This window comes from Phasianus colchicus, chromosome 7, assembly GCF_987193195.1.
Source record: "Phasianus colchicus chromosome 7, bPhaCol1.hap1.1, whole genome shotgun sequence".
NCBI classification, from domain to species: Eukaryota; Metazoa; Chordata; class Aves; order Galliformes; family Phasianidae; genus Phasianus; species Phasianus colchicus.
Window position 1 is genome coordinate 34,267,146 of NC_143442.1, and position 21,765 is coordinate 34,288,910.

At 41.4% G+C, this 21,765-nt stretch overlaps 1 protein-coding gene across 23 annotated transcripts in view; it reads right to left on the reverse strand.

Moving 5' to 3' along the window:
• The window catches only part of LRRFIP1 (LRR binding FLII interacting protein 1), an 87,697-nt gene that overhangs the window by 12,864 nt on the left and 53,068 nt on the right, over window positions 1-21,765 (reverse strand). For 10 of the 23 annotated variants that reach the window (XM_090144498.1, XM_090144482.1, XM_090144481.1 and 7 more), the window contains 13 exons: window positions 19,583-19,639; window positions 18,311-18,391; window positions 17,201-17,245; window positions 16,246-16,311; window positions 13,545-13,622; window positions 7,981-8,013; window positions 6,859-6,984; window positions 6,060-6,131; window positions 4,157-4,327; window positions 3,079-3,171; window positions 2,529-2,621; window positions 1,261-1,353; window positions 656-797 (listed from right to left, as the gene is read on the reverse strand). In XM_090144498.1, the coding sequence (XP_090000624.1) occupies window positions 656-797; window positions 1,261-1,353; window positions 2,529-2,621; window positions 3,079-3,171; window positions 4,157-4,327; window positions 6,060-6,131; window positions 6,859-6,984; window positions 7,981-8,013; window positions 13,545-13,622; window positions 16,246-16,311; window positions 17,201-17,245; window positions 18,311-18,391; window positions 19,583-19,639 (1,150 nt within the window). The remainder of the gene's footprint in view (window positions 1-655; window positions 798-1,260; window positions 1,354-2,528; window positions 2,622-3,078; window positions 3,172-4,156; window positions 4,328-6,059; window positions 6,132-6,858; window positions 6,985-7,980; window positions 8,014-13,544; window positions 13,623-16,245; window positions 16,312-17,200; window positions 17,246-18,310; window positions 18,392-19,582; window positions 19,640-21,765) is intronic. The other 13 variants (XM_090144488.1, XM_090144492.1, XM_090144494.1 and 10 more) reach the window with 7 other exon arrangements.

Genomic DNA, 21,765 nt, shown 5'->3' on the forward strand with positions numbered 1-21,765 from the left:
CATCACAACTGGACAAGGAGGAACTTTTTGCCAACCAGATTTCTCCTTCCTCACAGTATCCGTCTCAGAGTCAAATTCATTAAATTTAATGGCTTTAATTCCATTATAAGAGGTTGGAATGCTGAAGTGGTAAAATGAACTGTTCAACAGTATGAGATACCAAGAATAAAGAATTCATGCACCAGAGCATTTTAATGGTGACCACCATTTCTGTTCAGCAAATGCTGACAGTTCTCAGGTATGCAAGCGAACCAACATACAAGCTTTTCATATAAGACTAAAATGCTTTTATTTTGATTCTTGAAGATATGTGCAGAAAAATGCTGAATGATGACACGAATTTGGGACAATTCAGAGTTTAAACAGTAATCCGAATGATTGCTACTTATCTGTAACATGTAATACTTGTATTCTTGTCCTTTGCCACCTCAAAAGGGGAATGAAGTCTGCTTTTGCAGGAAACTGCACAACACACTTGAAGTGATAATAAATATCAAGCAGGAAAATGCATAACGTGATGTGAAGCACAAGTGATTCAACAAGTGGCATGCTGCGTGATGTGTTAATTGTCCCACTAACAAAAGCCCAAACTCCAAGCAAAGATGAATGAGTGGACAGACAGACAGAAAGATACGAAAGGATAGCCAGCACTTACCTAGCATCCCGTCCCCTGTTGTCTTTAATGCCTGTGTTGTGCCTTGAACAGTTTTGGAAGAATCCAAGTGTCCTTCATTATCAAGAACGTCTGATGCCTCCCCATTGGTGGCTATGTCAGAATCTGGGATTATTCCATGTTTCTATGGAGAAGCAAAAGCAATGCTTTAAAGCCTGCTGCTCAGTAAGAGTAGGATCGTTCAGATGTTCTTGTCCTTGACATTCTGAACAAATAATTGCTTCAATTGCTCCATTAAAAATTGCTGGAAGTCAGAAAATAGCACAGAATATTACAGTTCCCTGTTTAGCCAGCATCACAGAAAGCATGTGATACCAGCAAGGCTTCAATCTTTAAACATAATTCTGCTTTGTCAAGTGCTCCTCAGAGATGAGTCTCCTACAAAAGCAACAGTTTAATGCTGAACATTACAGTCTATACTAAGAGCTCACAATCAATATTAGGGGGAAGGACTTTATCAGAAAATGCCTGAAATGGCAACTTATAGGCAACACAACAAGAGTTCTTGCTACTCAGCTACAAAAATGCATAGGAAGGAAAGGTTAGCAGTCAGTAAGCAGTAAGCTTCTCTTACTCCTCTTGCATACCTTCAGTTGCTCCTTCAGCATAATCACTTCATCTCTAAGGTCATCCCGCTCACTCCTTATGGAATCAAAGAAATCTTTCTGCCTCTCTAAGGCCTGAGTTCACAACACAGACAGAGAGGAAGGAGATGTGAAGAGAGGAAAGGAGAAAGGTAAAGATCATGAAAAGCAAGTGTAAACAAGAATGAGCAGATTTAAGATATTCAAAGATTCATGGAAGTGATATGTGAAAAAAGTAAAGTTCAAAGATTAAAGGACCAAGTTTTCAGACACACAGACAAGCTTCAAATCCAAGAAATGCACAGCTTATTCAGTAATAATCAGCTCCAGAAATTCCTATTAAAGACACTCGGAGCCCAAGCCTTCATTAGAAATCCTTCAAATGAGGATCTACTTTTCCCTCTTATCTGCTAGATGAGTTCATTCATATTACTTCAACCTGTATGTTGAAGACATAAAGTGATTACCATGTACTCAGACAAGAGGATGAAAGCAGGCCTGACATTTTAATGGTCTATTTTAGGGCTATTAATTGCACGGGTTACCACAATGGCTGCATTACATTTCAATTAACTTGAAAACTGCTATTAAGTCATCTTCAGATTTTGGGATGTACTGTGTTGCAAAGGTGTAATTTAGTATGGATCCCCCTTGATATTTCTTACATAAATGCACAAATAGAACAATAACAAACATCAGACACTTGAGTTTCAAACTGCAAGAAGTTATTGGATGTCAGCAGTATGATTTATTTCCCCTTCTATATTCAGAAATTCTTCCAGTATTCATTGCTAGAAAAGAAAGCAATGCTTCTCTTTAAGAGCGTGTTTCCATTTGGCTTTGATAAGGGGTGGTGGGAAGGCATGAGAAGCAAGGGAGAGTTTGGGACTTTCATCCCCACAGGCCACAAAGAGCTCTATTGCTTCTTGATCACACTCCAGTTTCTGCTCAGTCTGCAGATTGAATCCAAACAAGCAAAAAACAGCACTATAAATAGCATTTCCCTTCTCAATACAACACACAAATGAAGCACCATGGCAAATAAAAATGCCTAGGTTTCGAATTCAGAACAGCTGCTAAGTTTTTCTTGGATTTTATAGTGTTGAACAGAGACAAAATGTGCTACTTGCTAGTTCACTGGTAATATACTAAGCCAGCCACACCAAGCAGAGTCACTCAGGAGTATATTATTCATGAGGTTTTGCAAAAGCAGGATCAGCTGAAGAACGACAATGCCACTCTGAACACACTTCAGGAGTTGACAGTCCTACCCCTATTTTTTTGTCTTTCCACTCTATTGTCTCCTGAAGATCAGAAATTTCCCTGACATAGCTCTGCTGTTTCTGTTGCAGCTGTTGGATTTCCTGAGAGACAGGAGCAAAATGAGAAGACAGAAAGTAGGGAACAGGTTAACAAAGACAGTCGAGATTGCAGTGATGCCAAAGAACAAAAAAGTCAGGTGAAGTAAAAGGGTATCTGCATGCACAATATGATAACTTCTCACACGTCAGCTAAATCTATGCTTTCTAAGACAATCTTACTATTCACAAGCTGATTTATAAAGTTAGATGGTTCCACTGCTTTTCTCTACATCTCCACAAGCAGCTGTTGAGAAAACAGCTTATTTCACATCGTGGACAATGCAACTTCAGATAATACTTAGGAAAATACTATTTCTGTAAGTTAGCTTGGCCTGGAACACTAATATTTCTTCAGGTGAGAAACTTGAGAAGGGAATAAAATTCCTTCCTTTCTACACACCTATTGCTAACTGGGCACACAGTGATCAAATAAACCAGTAAAAAGAATGAAATTACTTACTGCAAGCATTTCTTCTCTTTGCTTCAAAGCCTCTTTGATTTCCTTAAACTGAAACTGCAATATGCTATGAGCGTGCTTCTCTCTCTCAAATTCCTGTGAATGATGAAAAATTCATGAGATGTAATCGATCAAAAATAGCATCCCATGAAAAACTGGAGGAAATAAGCCCAGCAACCAAGAAAATGCTTAGTGCCACGCAATTCTTCAATGTGCTTCTAATCACAATCCCACAAGAGTACATTTTTATTATTGTCTTGTTTGTACTTTTCCCAAAGAACTATTATTACATCAAACATAGGAGTGACAGACATCATTTAGCCAGCTTCACAATCTGAGCAGCAAGATGCCAGTGAATAGCTGTTACACCCAACTCCTACTGACTTCACAGATGAATGGATGGGAATTTAACCCACTCTTCCTATGTAAGAACAGTGAAAAAAATTCACCAGACATTAAGGACTTAAAAAAAAACCAAACAAATGAAAAGCCAAACCCAAATCAAATCAAAACAAAAGACAACCAGTGAACCAACCAAAACTAAACAAACCAACCACCAAATCTTCCAGGAACTGTATGTTTTGCAGCACACTATAGTAAAATGCCCACAGGCTAAAGGAGAGTTCTGAGAAGCTAACCCAAGCCACAGATTCATTATTTAACACCAGCTTACTAGCTCTCAGATGCTGAATTCATGCAAAACAATTCAATGCTCAACCACGTCGCTGCTTTAACTCTGTAAGCTGCACAACTCTCTTTGGAAGAGAGTTTCATGCGTTAAAATACTCCAGAAATTACTATGAACAAAATCTTTAAATTTACTTCCAATATACAGTACAAAAGGATGGATGATACTATAGTAGTACTACAGTGTATCCTTCCCATATTAAATATTTTTTCGCTTTAGAAATTGCTTTCTGAAACACAAACTAAAGGAAAAATTCTACTTGTATGACTGCAAGCACACAGCATGCTGCTATATAAAAAATAACTTATTTAAAATCTGGAATAGTAATTTGGTTTGATCCTCTCAAAGATGTCAGCCCCCCAGAAGTCTTTCACGCCGGTGCTATATACATACTTTACTCTTTTCTTCATATTGCCTCCTGGATTCTGCGAGCTGTTCCTCTAACTCTAAGAGTGCATCCTTCAGGGTATCTACTTGGTACATGAAATTTGTTTTCTCGTTGTCTAGTTGAGCATTTGACACCATAGCCTTTTTGTATTTCTCTTCGACTTCAGCTAGAGAGTCCTGCAAAGAATAAGCAACCACAGTGAGAGGTCGGTTACAAAAAATCACTCTGCCAGCCAAGACCTTAAGTGAGAAAATGAAGGTATAAAACCACAAGCCTCCTGAGTAGTCCTGCTGAAACCAGTGCTAATCATCTGCAGGACAGACTTAGCAGCTGTCCCAAGGTGAGGATAACCTCCCCTGTGTTTGCACAAGGCTTCTGTTAACGAGGAAGAAACCTTACCTTGGGATGGATTAAAATGCTTCCTGTTCTCTGCTGCTTCAGCTCCTGCTTTCTCAGGGTTTTCTTCCTTCTCCCTCCTCCCCCTACCCCTGAATGCTGGCAGCTCAAAGCAGCTGATGAAGATATGACAAGTTGCAAATTCTTTTTCTTTAAAGGTAAACTAACCTTGATTTAAGATCATTTTAAGTCGTCCAATCTCAGTGGGGTAGGCTTTAACGTAAGGCAGTTTAACAGCCACTTCAGGCAAATTTCAGTGTGAGGTAGGAGACACTAATATAACTAAATACACTAACTCAGGAATTAGAATTTGCTGTGAAAGCTGCAGCTTTTGTGATGCATCATTTTTGTTTCCTAAATTGCTTTCCATCTTAACAGGTTTACTCTGTAAGATACAAATCCCAGTGTCCTGAAAACCCATCTTAACAACTTGACCTGAATATAAGAGACTGAGATGTTTGTAACAGCAGACAATGGCAAAATAAAGATCAGGACCATTCTCCATGCTGTGCAATCAAACTTGCAGTACTTGATTTTAATACAGTGGTAAAAGTCTTACGTAGGCAAACAGTAAAAATATGCAAAGACACACATCATTTTAGTTTCCAGATGAAGCAGCTTTTCTAGGAACTTCAGCACTATTGGAATTACTCCTATAGCACGGGCAACTTCCATATACTTCCTATTCCATTCAATAAACAGAACTGGGGATGACAGAGTGAGATGATCACAACACTAATTCTGAACCAGTTTAGTTTATATGTCTATTGACAAATAAGAGCATTTGTCCTTGAGCCTGTATAGATTTATCTCCTGAAACAGAAGTTGTGTTTTGGCACACTTTCCAGCCCAAAGGTAAGAAATATTAAGCATAGGAAAACAGTCAGAATTTGGAAACAGCAGAAAGATTAGTCTCAGAAATTAGCTGGAAAGGAAGTATATGTAAGTAAGTTAAGGGAGTTGCTGCAGCACTCCTTCAGCATGCTACATTTGGTTTTATTAGCATCAAGTTCCACCACAGTTGGGCACCTGGACACCTTTACACCAAAGCAAAGCCAGAATTAAACACTGCTATTGAGACCTGCTGTGACTTAGGTACAAATCACCAGAGATGCATGTTAGTCGTTGCATCAAAACTCATTTCTAGCTTTGTGGAAGTTGTAAGTGCTTCCTTGGTGCCAGCTTCCAATTTTGGGAGGCTTCCTGGATTACAAAGCTATTTAAAAAACCCCCACAAATTAGTAACCTTCATTTGCAATCAAAATGATTACCTTTTCAGAACATCAAGACATGCAATAGCAATCAGCAGTCTTTCAGTTCGTATTTGGAAGCATTGCTCACCACAATCAACAGACACCAGAAGGGACACTTTTCCTGGTAATGCAATGCTTTCCACAGTTTACAACCCCTCCCAGAAGAAAAGTGTGCAAGGTCAGTGCTAGATCTCACCCTGGCTCTGTGAACTTTTAGCTGGTGTTAATTAGCACACTTCACACTGCAATACACCAGTACCTTCATTTCTTTCAGTCCCTGCATGTATTTGCCTTCTACATCTTGAATCTGCTCCTTTAACTCATAAATATCCTGAGAGAAATGGTGAGAAAGGTAAATGAAACAAATGGGTACAAATGCATATGGAAGAGCAAGTATCCAGAGTTCTCATGTAAGTATTTCTACAACACAAGTTAAGCAGTCTGATCGTAATCTGAAAGCCTTGCTAGAGAGTGAAATGTCTGGGTTAGAAGTTTATCCTAATTCTTCTCTTCTTGACTGGAAAAATGATGACTTCAACAATAAGGCCATGACACAGCTCCAACTTCTAGGTCTCCAACAAGGACATGTCCCAGACAGAACCCTTCTCTACCCTTTTTTACTATTATCCTTTTTGGAGAATTCTGATAGCTTCTGTTGAAGCTGTTCAAGCAAGTCTGAAATACAGGCTGCACTAGCACTCCAAGAAAAGACTGTACAAAATCCATCCATCACATTAAATGCAACTGTAAGGCCTATGTCTCTCCTCTTTGTCTTGGTCACCACCAAATGATTGCATTCAGCTGTTCTTATGGTGCTGAAACTGGACTGAACTGCTTGTATCTGAGCTCTCCAATGGAAATTCCAGATATTTTAACTTGCTGTAATGACTGAAAGTTAACAGAACGCACATTTCCAATTTAAAAATAGATTTCAGAATGCAGCCTTAAAACAATCTTCAGAAAAAAACCCAGAGAGTTTAGTTATGGACTACCCATACACTCAGATAAAAAAAAGCTATAGTTCGATACAGTTTATGTTGGCTTTAAGAACATCTCACCTTTATTTCTCTAATAGATGCCTCTGTGTCTGCTGAGATGGACGTATCCCCACTGCCTCTTCGTGAAGAAGTCCCACCCAAGGAAGCTAAGGTAGCTGCTGATAGACTTGAGACAGTACGTGCTCCCTGGAATCAAACAGTTAAATAGGGTTGTGAATATTTTTTTTCTAGATATTATTTTGAATACACATAATGTGGACTATTTATCTGTTGATAAAATAAATGACAAAACAGCAACTGTGTCTTTGGCACCTAACTGGTCTCTAATGCCACAAGAAACATTAGAAATGAGTGCTAAAACCAAACTCAGGGGAATAGGAGCTGTTGTTACTCAGTTCCTCAGCAAGGGCAGCTTTAACATCAGGCCAGGAAAGAAGAATCCATGCATTTCTACATCATGCAAGTTCCATTAACATCTCTCAGGAAGAAGAACTGAGACCAAGATTTAGCAAGAGGATGTAATGAGAAAAAGGAGACCAGTTATCTTTGTGCACAAGTTAACTTCAAAGTATTAACTCTCAATGAGACAAAATCCTTAGGGGCTAGTACCATCTTGCCAGACACTTTCAGAACTTGGATTATGTTGCAGATGCTTTTGACTACTCCTCAAACTCTTCTGCTTTCATTTGTATTTACCTACTTCACAGCAGTAGCAATACTGTGTTAGAGCAGTGGGGCTAAGGCCAATTTCTCACTGCTGCAGTACGATCTTCATTTCATTTATTTTTATGCAATACCATCATTAAGCTCTATTAAACAAAACCAATATTCACATGGCTTAGCCTGAAGCAATTTCAGTGCTGTTAAATGTCAACTATTAACCCGTGAATGACCATGATGGTTTCAAGTCTGTCTTCAATAAATGTAGGGTGGTGAGGCACTGGAACAGGTTGCCCAAAGAGGCTGTGGATGCCCCATCCCTGGAGGCATTCAAGGCCAGGCTGGATGTGGCTCTGGGCAGCCTGGTCTGCTGGTTGGTGACCCATTGTGGTCCTTTTCAACCCAGGCCATTCTATGATATGATTTCAGTAATTGAAAGCTCTGTTAATTCAAACTCACTACAAGTTCAGGTAAAAAAAATAGCTGTGCTATTGTCAGAGCAGTTCACAAGATCCTTCTTACCTTCTCAAAATCTTTTTCTGGCCGCTCCTCAATCTGTAAAACAAAGGTTTAGAAGGAATCATTAGATTATGAAGTATAAGAGAAGGCAATACAACGTCAGAAGGGTAATTCTTAAACCTTTGAGATACTTTTCATTAGCAATTTCTCTAATGAACCTAAAACAGCAACTTACTTAAGTAGAGAGATCAAAACTGTTCAAATGAAAGGTGAACGCACTTCTAGATCAAGAGAGCTTCTTGAAGGTACAGTTTTATGGACTTCAAATAAATTGAAGCACCTCCAGCCCTCACTCTAAAAATCAAGGCACCAACTTAGTTTTGAAGGACTGGATTGCATCTGCACCTGTCCCAAAAAGAAGAGGAAAAAAGTAAAAGAGAAACGTAAAGCTCAGAACCTCCAATAAGTTCAGTGTTCTCCTTCTGTGAGAAAAGGTGTCTGACTTCAAGCAAAAATCCACGTAAGGCTGAGACAACAAAACCTGACCCTGCAGCCACATATCTGGGACCAGCTCAAAGTCTAAACAAACAGCTGGTCTATGATTTCAGAACTTCCCTGGAATTTACTCGTTCAGATGATCTAACTTATGCTAAAAGCAGCCCAGAAGAAAAAAGACTGGAGCCAAAGCAACATTTAGGAGCAAGAAAATTACCAGGAACCAAGACCAGTTCAATGCTCAGAAGGCAGAGCAGAACCACATACAACCTGGGCAGATGCAAGAAGCCCAGATGTCAGCTTCTGGGAATGCTCAGTACAGCAATCGATATGGTTTCCTGAAAAGATACTTCTCAAAAACAAACAGCTTACCCAGATCAAGAGCCTATGAGAGCTAAAGAGAAGAACGATTTCGAAATGACTGAGATAGCAATAGAGATCTGCTTCAGAGGAAGGCAGGGCATAGCTGAGGTTAAGCTAATACATTTCATTGGAGAGAACTAACTCAAAACTTCCATCTCTTTCCAATCAGACAGCACTCATACTCTTTTCCTTGGAATTACACAGAACAACGTGTGGATGACCCCACTTGTTATGTTGCACTTTACCCACAGTACCACATTACTTCCATTTCTGGACAGCATAGGTTTCATTTGGCAGTTTTCCAGCCCAGCCAAACACTGCTTTGCTGTGTAACAAGAGAGTTGTGAAGGTATAAATACTGGCGTGTTACCACAGATTAATGCATACACACACACACAGTTTTTTATATCCACAAATTTATATACTGCCTTTCGCAAAGCCCGTGTTATGGCTTCAGGGCACAAATGAAAACATTGCTTTCCTTCCATGATTCACAGAATAAAGACGAAAAGATGTTTTTAATAAGATAAAAACATCAAGATTTACTCTTTTCTTTAAGTGAAGCATCACACGAGTCAAATAAAAGCCTCCATTTACAAAGTGGAAGACATTAAAGCTAAGTGTTGAAAGATATGCATGCAGTGCATTTTTCTACTCAGCTCTCATTCCCATACTATGATGTTTGCCGCAGATTCCTTGCAAAATAATCTTCAATAATTGAGATTTATGATAGGATGTAATCATTCAGAGCTATTAAGTAACTTTTAAAATGTGTGTGGTTTCAAGAGATTTCATTTTGCACAGCGATGCTCTGCAACACACGTCTATCTGGTGCCACGAATGAAACAGCCACAGCATCTTCTCCTTAAAGTAAGAATCACTGCTGATTATTTCACCTGTTTTGAGCAAAGCCATTTCCCTTAGCCCAATATAACTTCATTACAAAGATGTAATGTTATGTTTATAAGGCAGCGATACCACAAAATCTGTAACGAGTGTCTTGTGAATGACAGAAGCCTGTTTGATATGAATGTGTCCCACAGTCCTCATTCAGCTTGCTGACTGAGTGCTTTCCAAACACAGGCAGCCAGCAGGGGGAACCCCAGCTGTTCAGCCAGTCTCCAAGGAGCCCTTGGGCATCTGATCCAGTAAGAAATCAAAGGACATTCAGGAAAATCTCTTTATTTGAAGTCACGCAAAACTCTTGTCTGAAAAACTTACCTTCCATATCTACAAGTATCGTAAGCAGCTAGACTGAAAACAAATGCTCCAGTTTCACTGAGCTACACCCAGCATACTTGTTAAGAGAGAGACTAAGAGGAATTCACTTAATGATACATGACCTTGAATTTATGGAACACTGTCATCTTTCGTTTCTACAAAGGCACAGGTATGTCTCTCACCAGATTATCTCCTTCACTGTCAACAGGTTGGGCAATTCGTGTCTTAGTGTACAAAACAAGTTGGTAAAGGAGGCAATCTTCTGAGGAACCCCAGCACACACATCTTTGCTTTGGCAAGAGCAACTGGCTGCTCTTTGTAAAAAGAAGTGTTTTGGGATCAGAGTTCAGCCTCTTCTGAAAGCTAAATCAGAATAAATCCTGAGCCACGTTACAAAAATGTCAGCAATATCAGAAGCTTAACACAGCTGGAGACTTCACAAGAGCAAAATCATCCTGCAAGCCTATATATGGATATAGTGCCTATTTTTCACAGCCACTAAAATCATTTTAGCACAGTGTCTGAAAAAGTATTCCTCTCCACAGCACAGAGGACTGGCAGGCTAACCCTTGAAGCAGTTCTGTCAGTGACTGCCCAGGACTGAGCACTGCAGTTGTCTGACACAAGTGCTCCAGCACCTCCTGTGCGGCCCTGAGGCCTGGTGGCAGTTCTGCGTTACATCCCAGCTGCACACAGGAGAGGAAAGCAAAAGTTACCCATATCTTTAAGTCAATGGGCATCCCCCACCTCTCTGGGCAACCTGTGCCAGTACCCCATAGTCCATATTGTAAAAAGCTTCTTCCTTATGGCCAGTCTAAATCTCCCCTCTTCTGGTTTGAAACCATTTCCCCTTGTCCTATCACAGCAGCCCCGCTAAAGAGTCCATGCCCTTCCTTCTCATACCTCTCTTTGCATACTGAAAGGGCACTATCAGGTCTTCCTGGATCTTGCACTTAGATCACTTCCTCCTAAAAGCAAGGCCTTGGCTGTGACAGATCTAGTTAAGATCGTTTCCTGCTCTTGAAGCAGTGCAGCAGGGCCTGAAAGGAAAAGAGTGGTTGGCACTGAAGAGCCAGCAGAGCAACCCATCCAGCCACAACCGTACACCTCTGCCTGCCTGGCAGGGGCTCCGGTGGCTCAGGGATCCTGAGTGTCTGTCTGATAGGAAGAGCCACCTTAACTCCAGCAGTCAGCACTGAAAAACACTGCTGAACTTTGTCAGGTCTCAAGTGGATCTGTCACAACTATCCTTACTCAGGAATGCATGTTATGCCAAAGCTCGTTGTTTAAACAAACTTATCAGTGTCGGAAACACGAGTGAGCTTTGGAGAGGTCTAAGCAGATGCAGGGCCTGCCAGCGCCCAATGTAAATCTTTTGGAGCAAGGAAAAGGTAAAGCTTCAGCGCACAGATAACTGCTTCCATGCAAAATAAATCTGTTGCTGTTTTCATTTCATTGCTGGCAAGAATGTGATAAGCTTCTTCAAACGACAAACACCGTTCACAGCCATGCTTTAATTCACATCCCAAGGCCTGCCCTTGCTGAGTGGCACTACATCTCCAGCCACAAGCTGGCAAAACTACTGTAGCTTTTGGCATGCTGCTTAATGAACAGTGATAGGGGGAGAAACAGAATTCTCAGAGAGGATTTAAGTGACAGCATATCTTAAAGTTACATTCAGAAGTTTTCCCTTCTCAATATCCAATTCCTCACGAGAGTCAATCAAGCTAGTGAATGGTTCAATTCCATTCATCTGCCACACAAACATAAGAAAAATCGTATTTACCTTCAGTGTTAGGCACTGATTTTTATCACAGCACACAGATATTGAACTATCAAACCGGTAGGTGACAAAAGCTTACTGGAAACTCATCCTGTTCAGCCCTGAGTGCTTCCTGTCTCCTTGCACACCAAATTCGGCGTGGCATCTCTCCAATTTCTGGGCTGACACAACAAACCACCTCCACCCACTTGCATGCAAACAGTCCAAACTCTGAGCAGAGAATTAAAATAAGAAAAATCCCCTACAAGTCCCGGGAGGGACAAACTGTGTTTTGTTATTACTAAGAGCAACTTGCACTAACGACTCAGAATGTGTGCAAAAAAAACCACATAATGGAAGCTAATGTCAACAGAGGGGTAACTAATTCCTTAAGGGCCATAATGGCAGCCCTAGCTACACTAATTATTTTTTTGCCTTGTGGAAAATTAAAATTCAGTTTTAAGGCCTTTATTCACACACTTTATTCAGACAGAGTTTGCTCGATGACCCGAAGCCTTACCCACTCCCTGCTGAAGGTAAGCAGCATAAACATGTGGGCAGAGCTCAGGCACCCATCCCTGCTATGCTGCAGGCACTCTGTGCAGTTCCAGCTGTGGAACAAAGTGCCAAAAGTGCACTTCCAAACTGCAGGCTGTGTCTGGGGGGAATTGTGTGATGGAAGACACCAGATATGATGCCATTCATCACTACAGGCAGTCTGTGCTAGTGAAGAACACCACTCCAAATTTCCATGGTACAGCCTGCCTCGCTTCTTGCTGTGCTAGTTTGAGTATCCAGATATTTAAAAGCCACCAAGATAACAGATGTTATGACTAGAGAGGCATGTTATGTGTGTAAATTCATATCACCATCCTGATCACTCTGCATCCTGAGGATGTGGCAGGCAATCCGTAACAGGTCCTGCATCACCACATTACTGCTTCACTAAGAGGAGCACCAAAATGCAGCAGCACACTTCCAAATACTCAGTGTGAAAATACTAACTGGTTACAGATGAGTTTACTGTAAGCTGCACATTTCCTGTAAAAGGAAAGCTGTCACCACAATATCAGGCCTTGCTCTGAAACTAAGAACAAAGTATTCAGAGGTGGGAACACCTAGATGAAACAAGAGAAAACAGTGACGTGCCACTGAAAATAGGAGACAGCAACTTTCTATCAGTAAGAAGCAGGGGAAAAAGCAGATGTCTTGGCCAACTACAGTCACAGGAGTTTTGCACAACCTTTAGTGTTTATGTCTTGCCCAGCCATCACCACTCAGGAGTTCATGATGCTGTCCAAGCTAAGTACACACATTACCTCTAGCACTTCATGATGCTAGAGACTCTACCGTGTCTAGTAGTCTACAAGTATGTTTAATTTCCAATTTCAATAGCTCTGCAGCAACACCACTATACTGCTCATGGAAAGAAACTGGAACGCTGCAATAAGTTCTAGGGTTTCCTGATTGTAACAGTCATAGGAGATGCAGCACTATCCTTCAACAGTGCAATCTTTTCCTCAATATCCTTGCCAATATGCTTAAACTTCTATGCAATTTAGTGCCTTTACAATAGAAGTACCCTCTGTGTTCCTGTAAGAACGCTAATTCTATTTTCCCTTTGCTTTTGTAACTTTTCATCTGGTTCATCCCTTCTTTGTCTCTAGTATCACCTAGATGGCCCAATTAATAGAATCAAGAACTGTCTCACGAGGGACAGCGACCTCTTTGTGCAGAGAAGAGCGTGAAGGACAGAGAAATAGAACAGGAAAATAGAGGAGCTCACCACTGGACTGGCCCGAGCAGAGCTGGCTCTTGAGGACGCCCGAGATCCTGAACCGAGGTAACAGCTGTACTCTGAAGGCTGCCGTGAGCAATCCAGGAGCAGCAAGCAGAGAGGAGAGAAAAGAATTAGGACTGGGAAAGGAAGCAGGAGAGAAATAAAAGCATTGCATAGTTACAGAAACGGTTACATGCAGCTGGACAAAGGAAGAGCAGTTAAAGTCAGAGAACAGACACTTCAGGTGTTAATTTGAAAAAAAAATGAGGCAAACAGTAATTCTAGTTGAAGTTTATCAAGGAAAGAGTTTTGATTCAATTCAGAGTATGGCAGAACAAGAACAGTAACTTGTATTTAAATACCTTAGGATGCCATTCACAATCAAAAAGCCCTCAATTTCTACACAAAAGGCTCAGTCCTACTTGTCTTTGAGAGCTCTGAGGCTCTCCAGAAAGCCTTCTTGTTCTTCCAACATTGCACACATATAAAACGAATCCATGTTCCACAGGCCAAAGCATTAACCAGCCAGATCTACCGTGATTCAAGCAGAAATCAAGACCATCTCAGAGACTGAAGAACCTTCAGTCTGCAGTGAGAGCTACAGATTTTCCAGCACCTGCAGCCCTCACCTCCTGCCAAAGGAAGTATTTTAGCCCTTCATAAAAGCAAATACCAAAGCAGTGATGCAGAGCAGCCAGAGCTGGCTTGCTGCTGACACAGGCCAAGAATGCAGGTATCCTGCTTTCTTTTCAGAGCTTATAATGCAGTGGGTGTACAGAATGGAAATGAAAGTTTGAAGCAGCAGGGAAACAGACCTAGAACTTACACTGTATATTAATTTTAGAACTATTCCCAGTGTATTTCAATTTCCAAACAGCAGCTTTGTACTCAGTCTTGTATTAAAACAGGTTTTATAGATCATAAGCATATGTGAGAGAGTGAGACACATCCAGAACAGACACAAGTGAACCAAATCCCTGGGTATCTGCTAGACATATTGTTTCTCCTATTACCACCCCCCTTAGGCACTGTAACCTTTCCAAAGGGTCACGTCAGTGCATCAGATCTCCTACACAAAGCCTGGCACTGAGCAGAGGAAGCAGGCAGCTCAGGGCAGCAACAAGCTCGAGTTCAGTCCCCAGTACCTTGATGAGATATGTGACCTCTGAGAGTTGCTTTCACAGTCCTCTGTTCTGGGATATGAAATCTAAAGAACTATCGTACTTTCGATATGCATCTACTTTTATTTTATTTGGAGGTTTTTCTCCATTAGTTTACCTGGACACTACAGGAGTCCCCTAAAACTACTACTGAGACACCCAGGCCTTCACTACTGGAGGTCTGTTTTGTTGTCTTCTATCATGCACAGTATAAGTGAAACTTACAGTACTAACAAATTATATCAGAGTAAGTTGGAAATAACCCTGACTACAATCCAACACAGGCACAGTTACTGACCACAAAGCCACCCACACTGCATTACCCTCTGACAGCAGAGCAGTGCTATGGGCTTCAGTGATGCTGAAATGCCTACTGGAAACACCACAGCTGTGACAAAGCCATGCCATGTGAGGATGAAGTTGCATGCTTCAGCTCTCACTCTTGTACAGAGCACTGTGCAATACAAACAAACCAGGCTGGATGTGGCTCTAGGCAGCCTGGTCTGCTGGTTGGTGACCCTGCACATAGCAGGGGGTTGAAACTAGATAAGCACTGTGGTCCTTTTGAACCCAGGCCATTCTATGATTCTATGAAACCAGAGGGGTGATGATGCACAGGATCTGTGGCATGGTGCTGAATGGGGACAGATGAAGGGGAACAAGCACCGGAGTTGATTTCATCTTCAGCCCATGAGCAGTGGGGCTTGAAAACAGTTCTCAGGCCCACAGTCCACTGGGAATTATTTCTCCCCAAATCAGAACTGTGTCATCTGGAGCTCTGAGACATTTACCTACAAAGGAAGACCTGTCATACTAAGGATGCAACCAGCTTAGTGCAGTGCAAACAACAAATCCACTGAAATGCAGGCAGACCATTCCACAAGACAGCCAAATGCAAACAAGGCATAATTGGGAAACAAAAAGTAATTTGAAGCTTAAGATCAGTGGCAGTAAGATGCACAGTGCTCCTAATGAGGCAGCGTTATGCAACAGGAGGGCACTTTAATGGCTAACAAGGGCTCAGTGGGCATTCTTGAAAGTTTGTTTCCTCCTTCAAGCCAACCACATTGCAAGTTTTGAAACATTAAATTAACAGCTATGCTTGCGCACGTCACGCTCTGCACGCTAACAGAGTAATGCTGGGGAAACAAGATTCCTTTTTAATCTATATTAATCTCAGTTTGCAGAAGAAAAATGAGGTCTCAGTGAGCGAAGGGACTTTCTGCACTGCCTCAGCAAAGTACCTGAGCTGAAGCTAAGCACAGGGGCAGAGCTGAGCTCTCCTTGCTGCAGCAGTGACACCGCCTGCTGCTGGGCTCTGCTACCTGCAGCACACCAAGGCGATGCATTCATACTCCAGCTAGGTCAGAATTTAGGATTTGGTGCAAGCTCACGGAATCAGAGCTTGCACTTTGCTACAGCAGCAGGCTATGAGTCTGTCACAGTCCATCCTAAATACTCCCCAGCTTCAAAAAGCCTGCATTCTGGTAAAGGCAGTTACTGAAGGAGAGAGACATAACAAGGGGGAAATGCAGAAAACATCTTACAGCACGAGAACTAGAGGCACTATACCGACGACTCCCGCTGTAAACACTCTCGTCATACACAGATGCCTACAAGTAAAAGACAGAGTCAGAACAATCCTGGCAGACCTAAGTTTCTGCTTTCATTCTCTAGCATTGCAGATTCACACGCTGCAAGGACACAGGGGAATGAAGAACATCTCCTGCAAACAATCACAAGCAGCATGCAAGTGAAAAATTAACACAACCTGAAGTCAGCAGGCTGGGAAACCACACAACATATGTGCAAAACCTGAATGACTCCCCCATATCCATCACATATAGCCATGCATTTCTAGCAGTTCTTCCATCACCAATTCAATTGTTAATGTTACCCGTGACCAAAATGGCTACATCAATTCTTAAATTTCTTATGTCTGTTTGATTTTCATTTCTGGTGCTTGCAAAACAGTGGGAAAACCTTATGCCACATGAAACCCAATGATGTTTTCCAAACTAATAAAAAAGGAGGAAGATGCAGATTGGGTTCCAGTTCTCCCTGTCAGTGTCCAGTTGAGGAAGCAGAAGCAATTCTGCCTTTAAGTGTTGAGAACTAAAATGAGCATCACTCAGAGTTTAGGTTTCAACAAGAACCACGGAATTTGGCTAGCAAGGAAGAATTGATGTTGCCTCTCTCCAGTCTGCTTCTGTTCATCCCAAGGGTACACCAAAACGAAGATGCCTGCATCCCAAGGGAAACCCACAGAAGCTCCACAACTCCACGAGCAGCAGCTGTATAATTCCAATGGGTGCAAGAGGAAGGATCAGCAAGTCTGATGTGCAAACAGCATCACACACGTGCGTCCAGATGGATCAGACAGGTGAAACCAGAATGTGAAAGAAATGGAGCCAACGAGAACTAAAGAGGTAAAAGACAGTATGTGCATGGCTGGAAGTGAGTGGCTTCAGTATTTGTGCTTTGAGTGTTAGTACAACAAACCCTGTAACTTCTGGCTGGCAGGGCATCGCTGTACAGCAAGGAGGGCTGAGGAAGACAAGCATAACACTTTTGGGCATAGAAAATGAAACCAACAACAACAAAAAAAAGGATGCTTATAGCAGAATTGGTAAAAGGTTAGGATTATTACACTGCAACAGAAGGAAACCCAGAATAAAGAATGTTAGTTGTCTGATACATAAAAGCATTAGATCTCATCTCTCAAGACAGAATACCAAGCAGACATGCATTTCCTACAGGAAGGGAGGACACCAAAGTATAGAGAAGCACAAGAGCATAATTTAATTTTAGGTTATTGTTATCATCTCTCAACACATTTGTGTGCAGCAGCCAGAAAGGGTGTTTCTCCTCACTTCAACCAAAACCAGAAACAGAGCTACGTGCAAAGACAAGTATTTTAAGCTATGCATGGTAAGTGTTCCACCTCTTGTGTGTTAGTTACCATTTAGCACCGAGAAAGCCCAGTTATTCAGGATGATGTTATGACTACTTGAGTCAGAGCACTGTTAGTAATCACCTGCACACCTCAGGGCAGCAGACATGTACTGTTGTGATGCTCCAGCAGCAGTTCCAGCTCACAGGCCCTGTGCCACCCCCCAGCTGTCAGGAGCACAGTGACACTGCCTTGTCCTGCTCAGAACAATGCTTGAGCACCAGCATGCTGCTGCCCAGCTCCATCCGCATGCAGAGGACAATGCAACCTCTCAGGGTACTGGAAAGCTTTGGAATTTTGCTTCTAGCATCATTTCAGGCAAACAGAATTGCCTGAAGAACTTGAGTCAATTAACATTTCCCTTACTTTTGCAGAGCAGTTTAGGCCAAAAAGCAAGAAAAGTAACCGTTGGAAAGGGAGGAGCACCAAAGCAAAACTATTTCTGCCCACGTGAAAATGGCTTGCCATTACTCTTTCCAATCTTAAAACAAACATATTTTTTTAGTTTGGGATTTTTCTTTTTGGTTGTGGCAGTTTCACTAAGAGCTACAACAACTCCTGCCAATTGGTGCAGATTAATTTCTTATACAAGAGGTCACATTATCCAAATGAAGTCAGAATGAGAAGCACAGGCCAGACAAAACCAGCGGACAACAGACCCAGTTTCCATTTTGGGAAGAAGGTTGAGACGTGGAAGCATAGCCACTGTTGTGAAGACCCAGATCAGGGTAATATGAAGCCTGCATTAATTGCAAAAAGCCCTTGAGAACTCAATAACATGACTTTAAACTCCTTCAAGTGGGAAATAAAACGTAAATTAGGAAGAACACTGGAACTTAAGAACACTGAAAAGTCCACGTGATCACAGACACAAAAAGGTAACTGCGTTAAGGAAACTGCATTCAAGGTAAGAGGACATGTGAAAATGGTTTGTCCTTTCTATGTGTGAGGTAAATACTTAAATGAAAGGTCTGTCTTCTATCCCTATCAGACCGAGAGGATTTTCAATCATTTCAATGGAAACCAAGCAGTGTTTCCCTGGATGACTTTCTTACACACATTTTGCTCTTCCTGCACCTGGAATGTGTCATGGAAGAACAAGAACACCATTAGAAGTACTACGTAAGGCTTCTCGAACTCCCAACAGTTCAGCAAGCGGGCCAGCAGCAGGATGTGCTGTTTCTTAATGGCTTAAGCCACAGTATTTCATCTTCTCTTACCAACATATATAGGCCAGATGCATAAAACCATACGCACACACACAGTGGAGTTCCTAGTAAGCTTTTCTATGAATATTCCTAGCAACGTAGTACATAATGGTGATATCACACAGCTTAGTAGTAACACTTTCACTGGCTGTTCACCTTTGTGGGAACTTCCAGAACCTCTCTATATAAATTTATAAAACAGACAAGTGCTTTGTTAAGCAAACTTCAAATAAACAGCAAACGCTTTGGGAAAGTCCAAAGGCTGATTGCACTGCTCATGTGCAAATGCACACTGACTACTCCCAGGCTAGGGAGTCTCAGCCTTACAGCACGATGTGAGTGCATTGCACAGGCTGCAAAACAAGCTCTGATATGCAGCACCTGCACAGACAGCGCCTGCAAACCCTCCCTGCCATCACGACATTTCTTGCTACAGTTCAACTTTTACCCAATTTTGATTACAAGTTAAGCAATTCCGGCTTCCAAGTTCTACTTGTATCAAATGCAGAGACTTCCTTTCTCACTCATGGCCTAGTTTTATTTTTATTTTTTCTTTAAAAAGCTTATTGCTGCACCTCTACATCTGAGAAACTGCAAAACCCGCAACATGCAAGGCAGGAAAAACCTGCTTCACCACACGAAAGAATTCGCTAATTAGATTTAATCCCATTAAATACAGCAACAGATTTTAGAGCAATATAAATCATACTACAATATACTAACCCTGCTAGATTTTCTACTCTGGGACGATCCATACATGTCTTCCTCATAACCATTGGTCTGTTATGGAAAGAAAGGGGAGAAAAGGAAAGAAAAGGAGAGAAACTGATGCAGACCCAAGTTTGTCAGCTTGTGTGACAGCCATCATTTATGAAAAGCAAAAGCAGAAAGAACTTTTCAAAGCTAAACCAGGAACAGAAGTGCAGAAGTGGGTCAGGGTTTCAAACATGAGGATGTGAACACTTTTGTGTCCGTCACTATCTGCAAGCCAGCCAAAAAAATGTCAAGGATACTCCTGCCTGCCTTTTTGACCTTTTTCTTCTTCTTGTTAAGAAAAACCTCTGCTTCCCCCATTATTATAGCACTGTAACACCTGTAACTCTTCAAACTCTTTGTAAAGAGAACAGAGGATGAAAAGGAAACACAAGGGACGGGAGAGTATAATAAATATATCACAGTAGTTGGTTATATTCCTGGCAGCTGAACACCTTAAAAAGCAGCAGATTATAGCTAAGAACTTAATCCTAAGTTTATATTCAAGAAATTCTGTTTAGCTGACAAAGAATGATATATGAAATCTCTTTTTGGCTTTCCCCAGCTATACCAAAATGAACCCCAGACAGCGGCCATCCACCACCTGCCAACGCTTGGCAAGGCAACACAAAGACTACAAGGGGTTTTAGTTGGTTCAGCTATCCTCTGCATGCTCAACACTCTGCCTTGTTGCTGCACGTAAGCTTTCTCTAAGAGGAGAAAACACAAATGCACTCAGAATGAAGGAGAGATCCAGATTGAGACAGTTCAAGTCATTAAGCCCATTCAGAACCCATTTTCAAGCCAAAGAGATATCATATACTATACAGTTAAAGGAAAAGAATAACATTAAACAAATCTACCTATTATTCCAACCTTCAGGATACCTCCTTGCTCTCTATATGCAGATAACCAGGCACTACAGACTTCTATAGATAAGCAGACAGTGCTGTCTTAGATGGGAAAAGCCCAGATGAGATCCTTTCCAGCTGTTAGTTTTTCCAAAAGCTATTTTTCAACTAACTGCATCTCTTTTAAAAGAACTTGATCTTGGCAAAGGTTTCACTCAAGAATGTTAAGCAGAAGCACACCAAAATCCTTGGAGTCACGTTAGAGTTTCATCTAATGTTTCTCCTTTGTGCTCTTTAATAATTACCTTGCATTGGGAAATCATGTTGAATTGCCATCATTCATTTTTCACAAATCCAGGTTATCTATCGCTGTTAATGAGGCACTTCTCAATACAGTTAGTTTAATTTGCCCTATTATCTTTTAGATTTCAAACTGAAGCATTACAGTTCTGGTCATTTCCTTTGCCACTATGACCACTTATCACCACTGTTCCCTCCTCTCCAGGGACTTCTCCAGCTCACATTTTCAAAGGCAAATGCTCCAGTCAAAGCTCTGCCAGATGAGTTCCATCAGATCTTGCTGACCTTTTTTTTATGCTAAGCATCTGACCAAAACCTTTATGAAAACTGAAACAAACAGGATGGCATACTGGAGAGAACTATGAACTGATCCTTTTCTCTCTCAGTTCTTTGAATCTCTCCCCATGAGATTTCAGCTGACATCCTGAGTGCTACTCTTTACCATCCATGTAGATCTAGCTTTGCAGTGCAGGTCCTAGTAGGGCAATTCCAGGCAAGGTCAATGCCTTTAGGTTTCCTGAGAAACACTAATGTTTACCAAGTTACAGTAAAGAAATGTCAAAATGTCACTGAATTAAAGGAAAGCACGTCATTAGATAAATTTCCTTCCAAAACACAGGCAACTGAATTCTCCTGGTGTTTCACCAGCTCAGCATGCTGAGTACCTGGCTGGAAGCACTGCTATTCACAACATGCCATGTGTTGTACTGGATAACTAACATCCCTATCTGAAAGTAACCCAAGAGTTGTGCAACCAATGATCAATGTGGGATGGAAGCAAGCTCCCTCAGCCCCCTGAATATTATTTCTAACCAAAAGCTTCAGTACCCCTAGCTAATATACATCTAATTTGCAAATGTTGTGCTCTTGAAGCATTTCCCAATTGTTAGGTACTCAAATGCAGTTGTAAATGAAGTTGCTAAGCTACTACTTTCATACATGAAAAAAAATACTACTTCTTTTAGGTGAAAAGATTCAATCTTTACTACACATACTTACCAT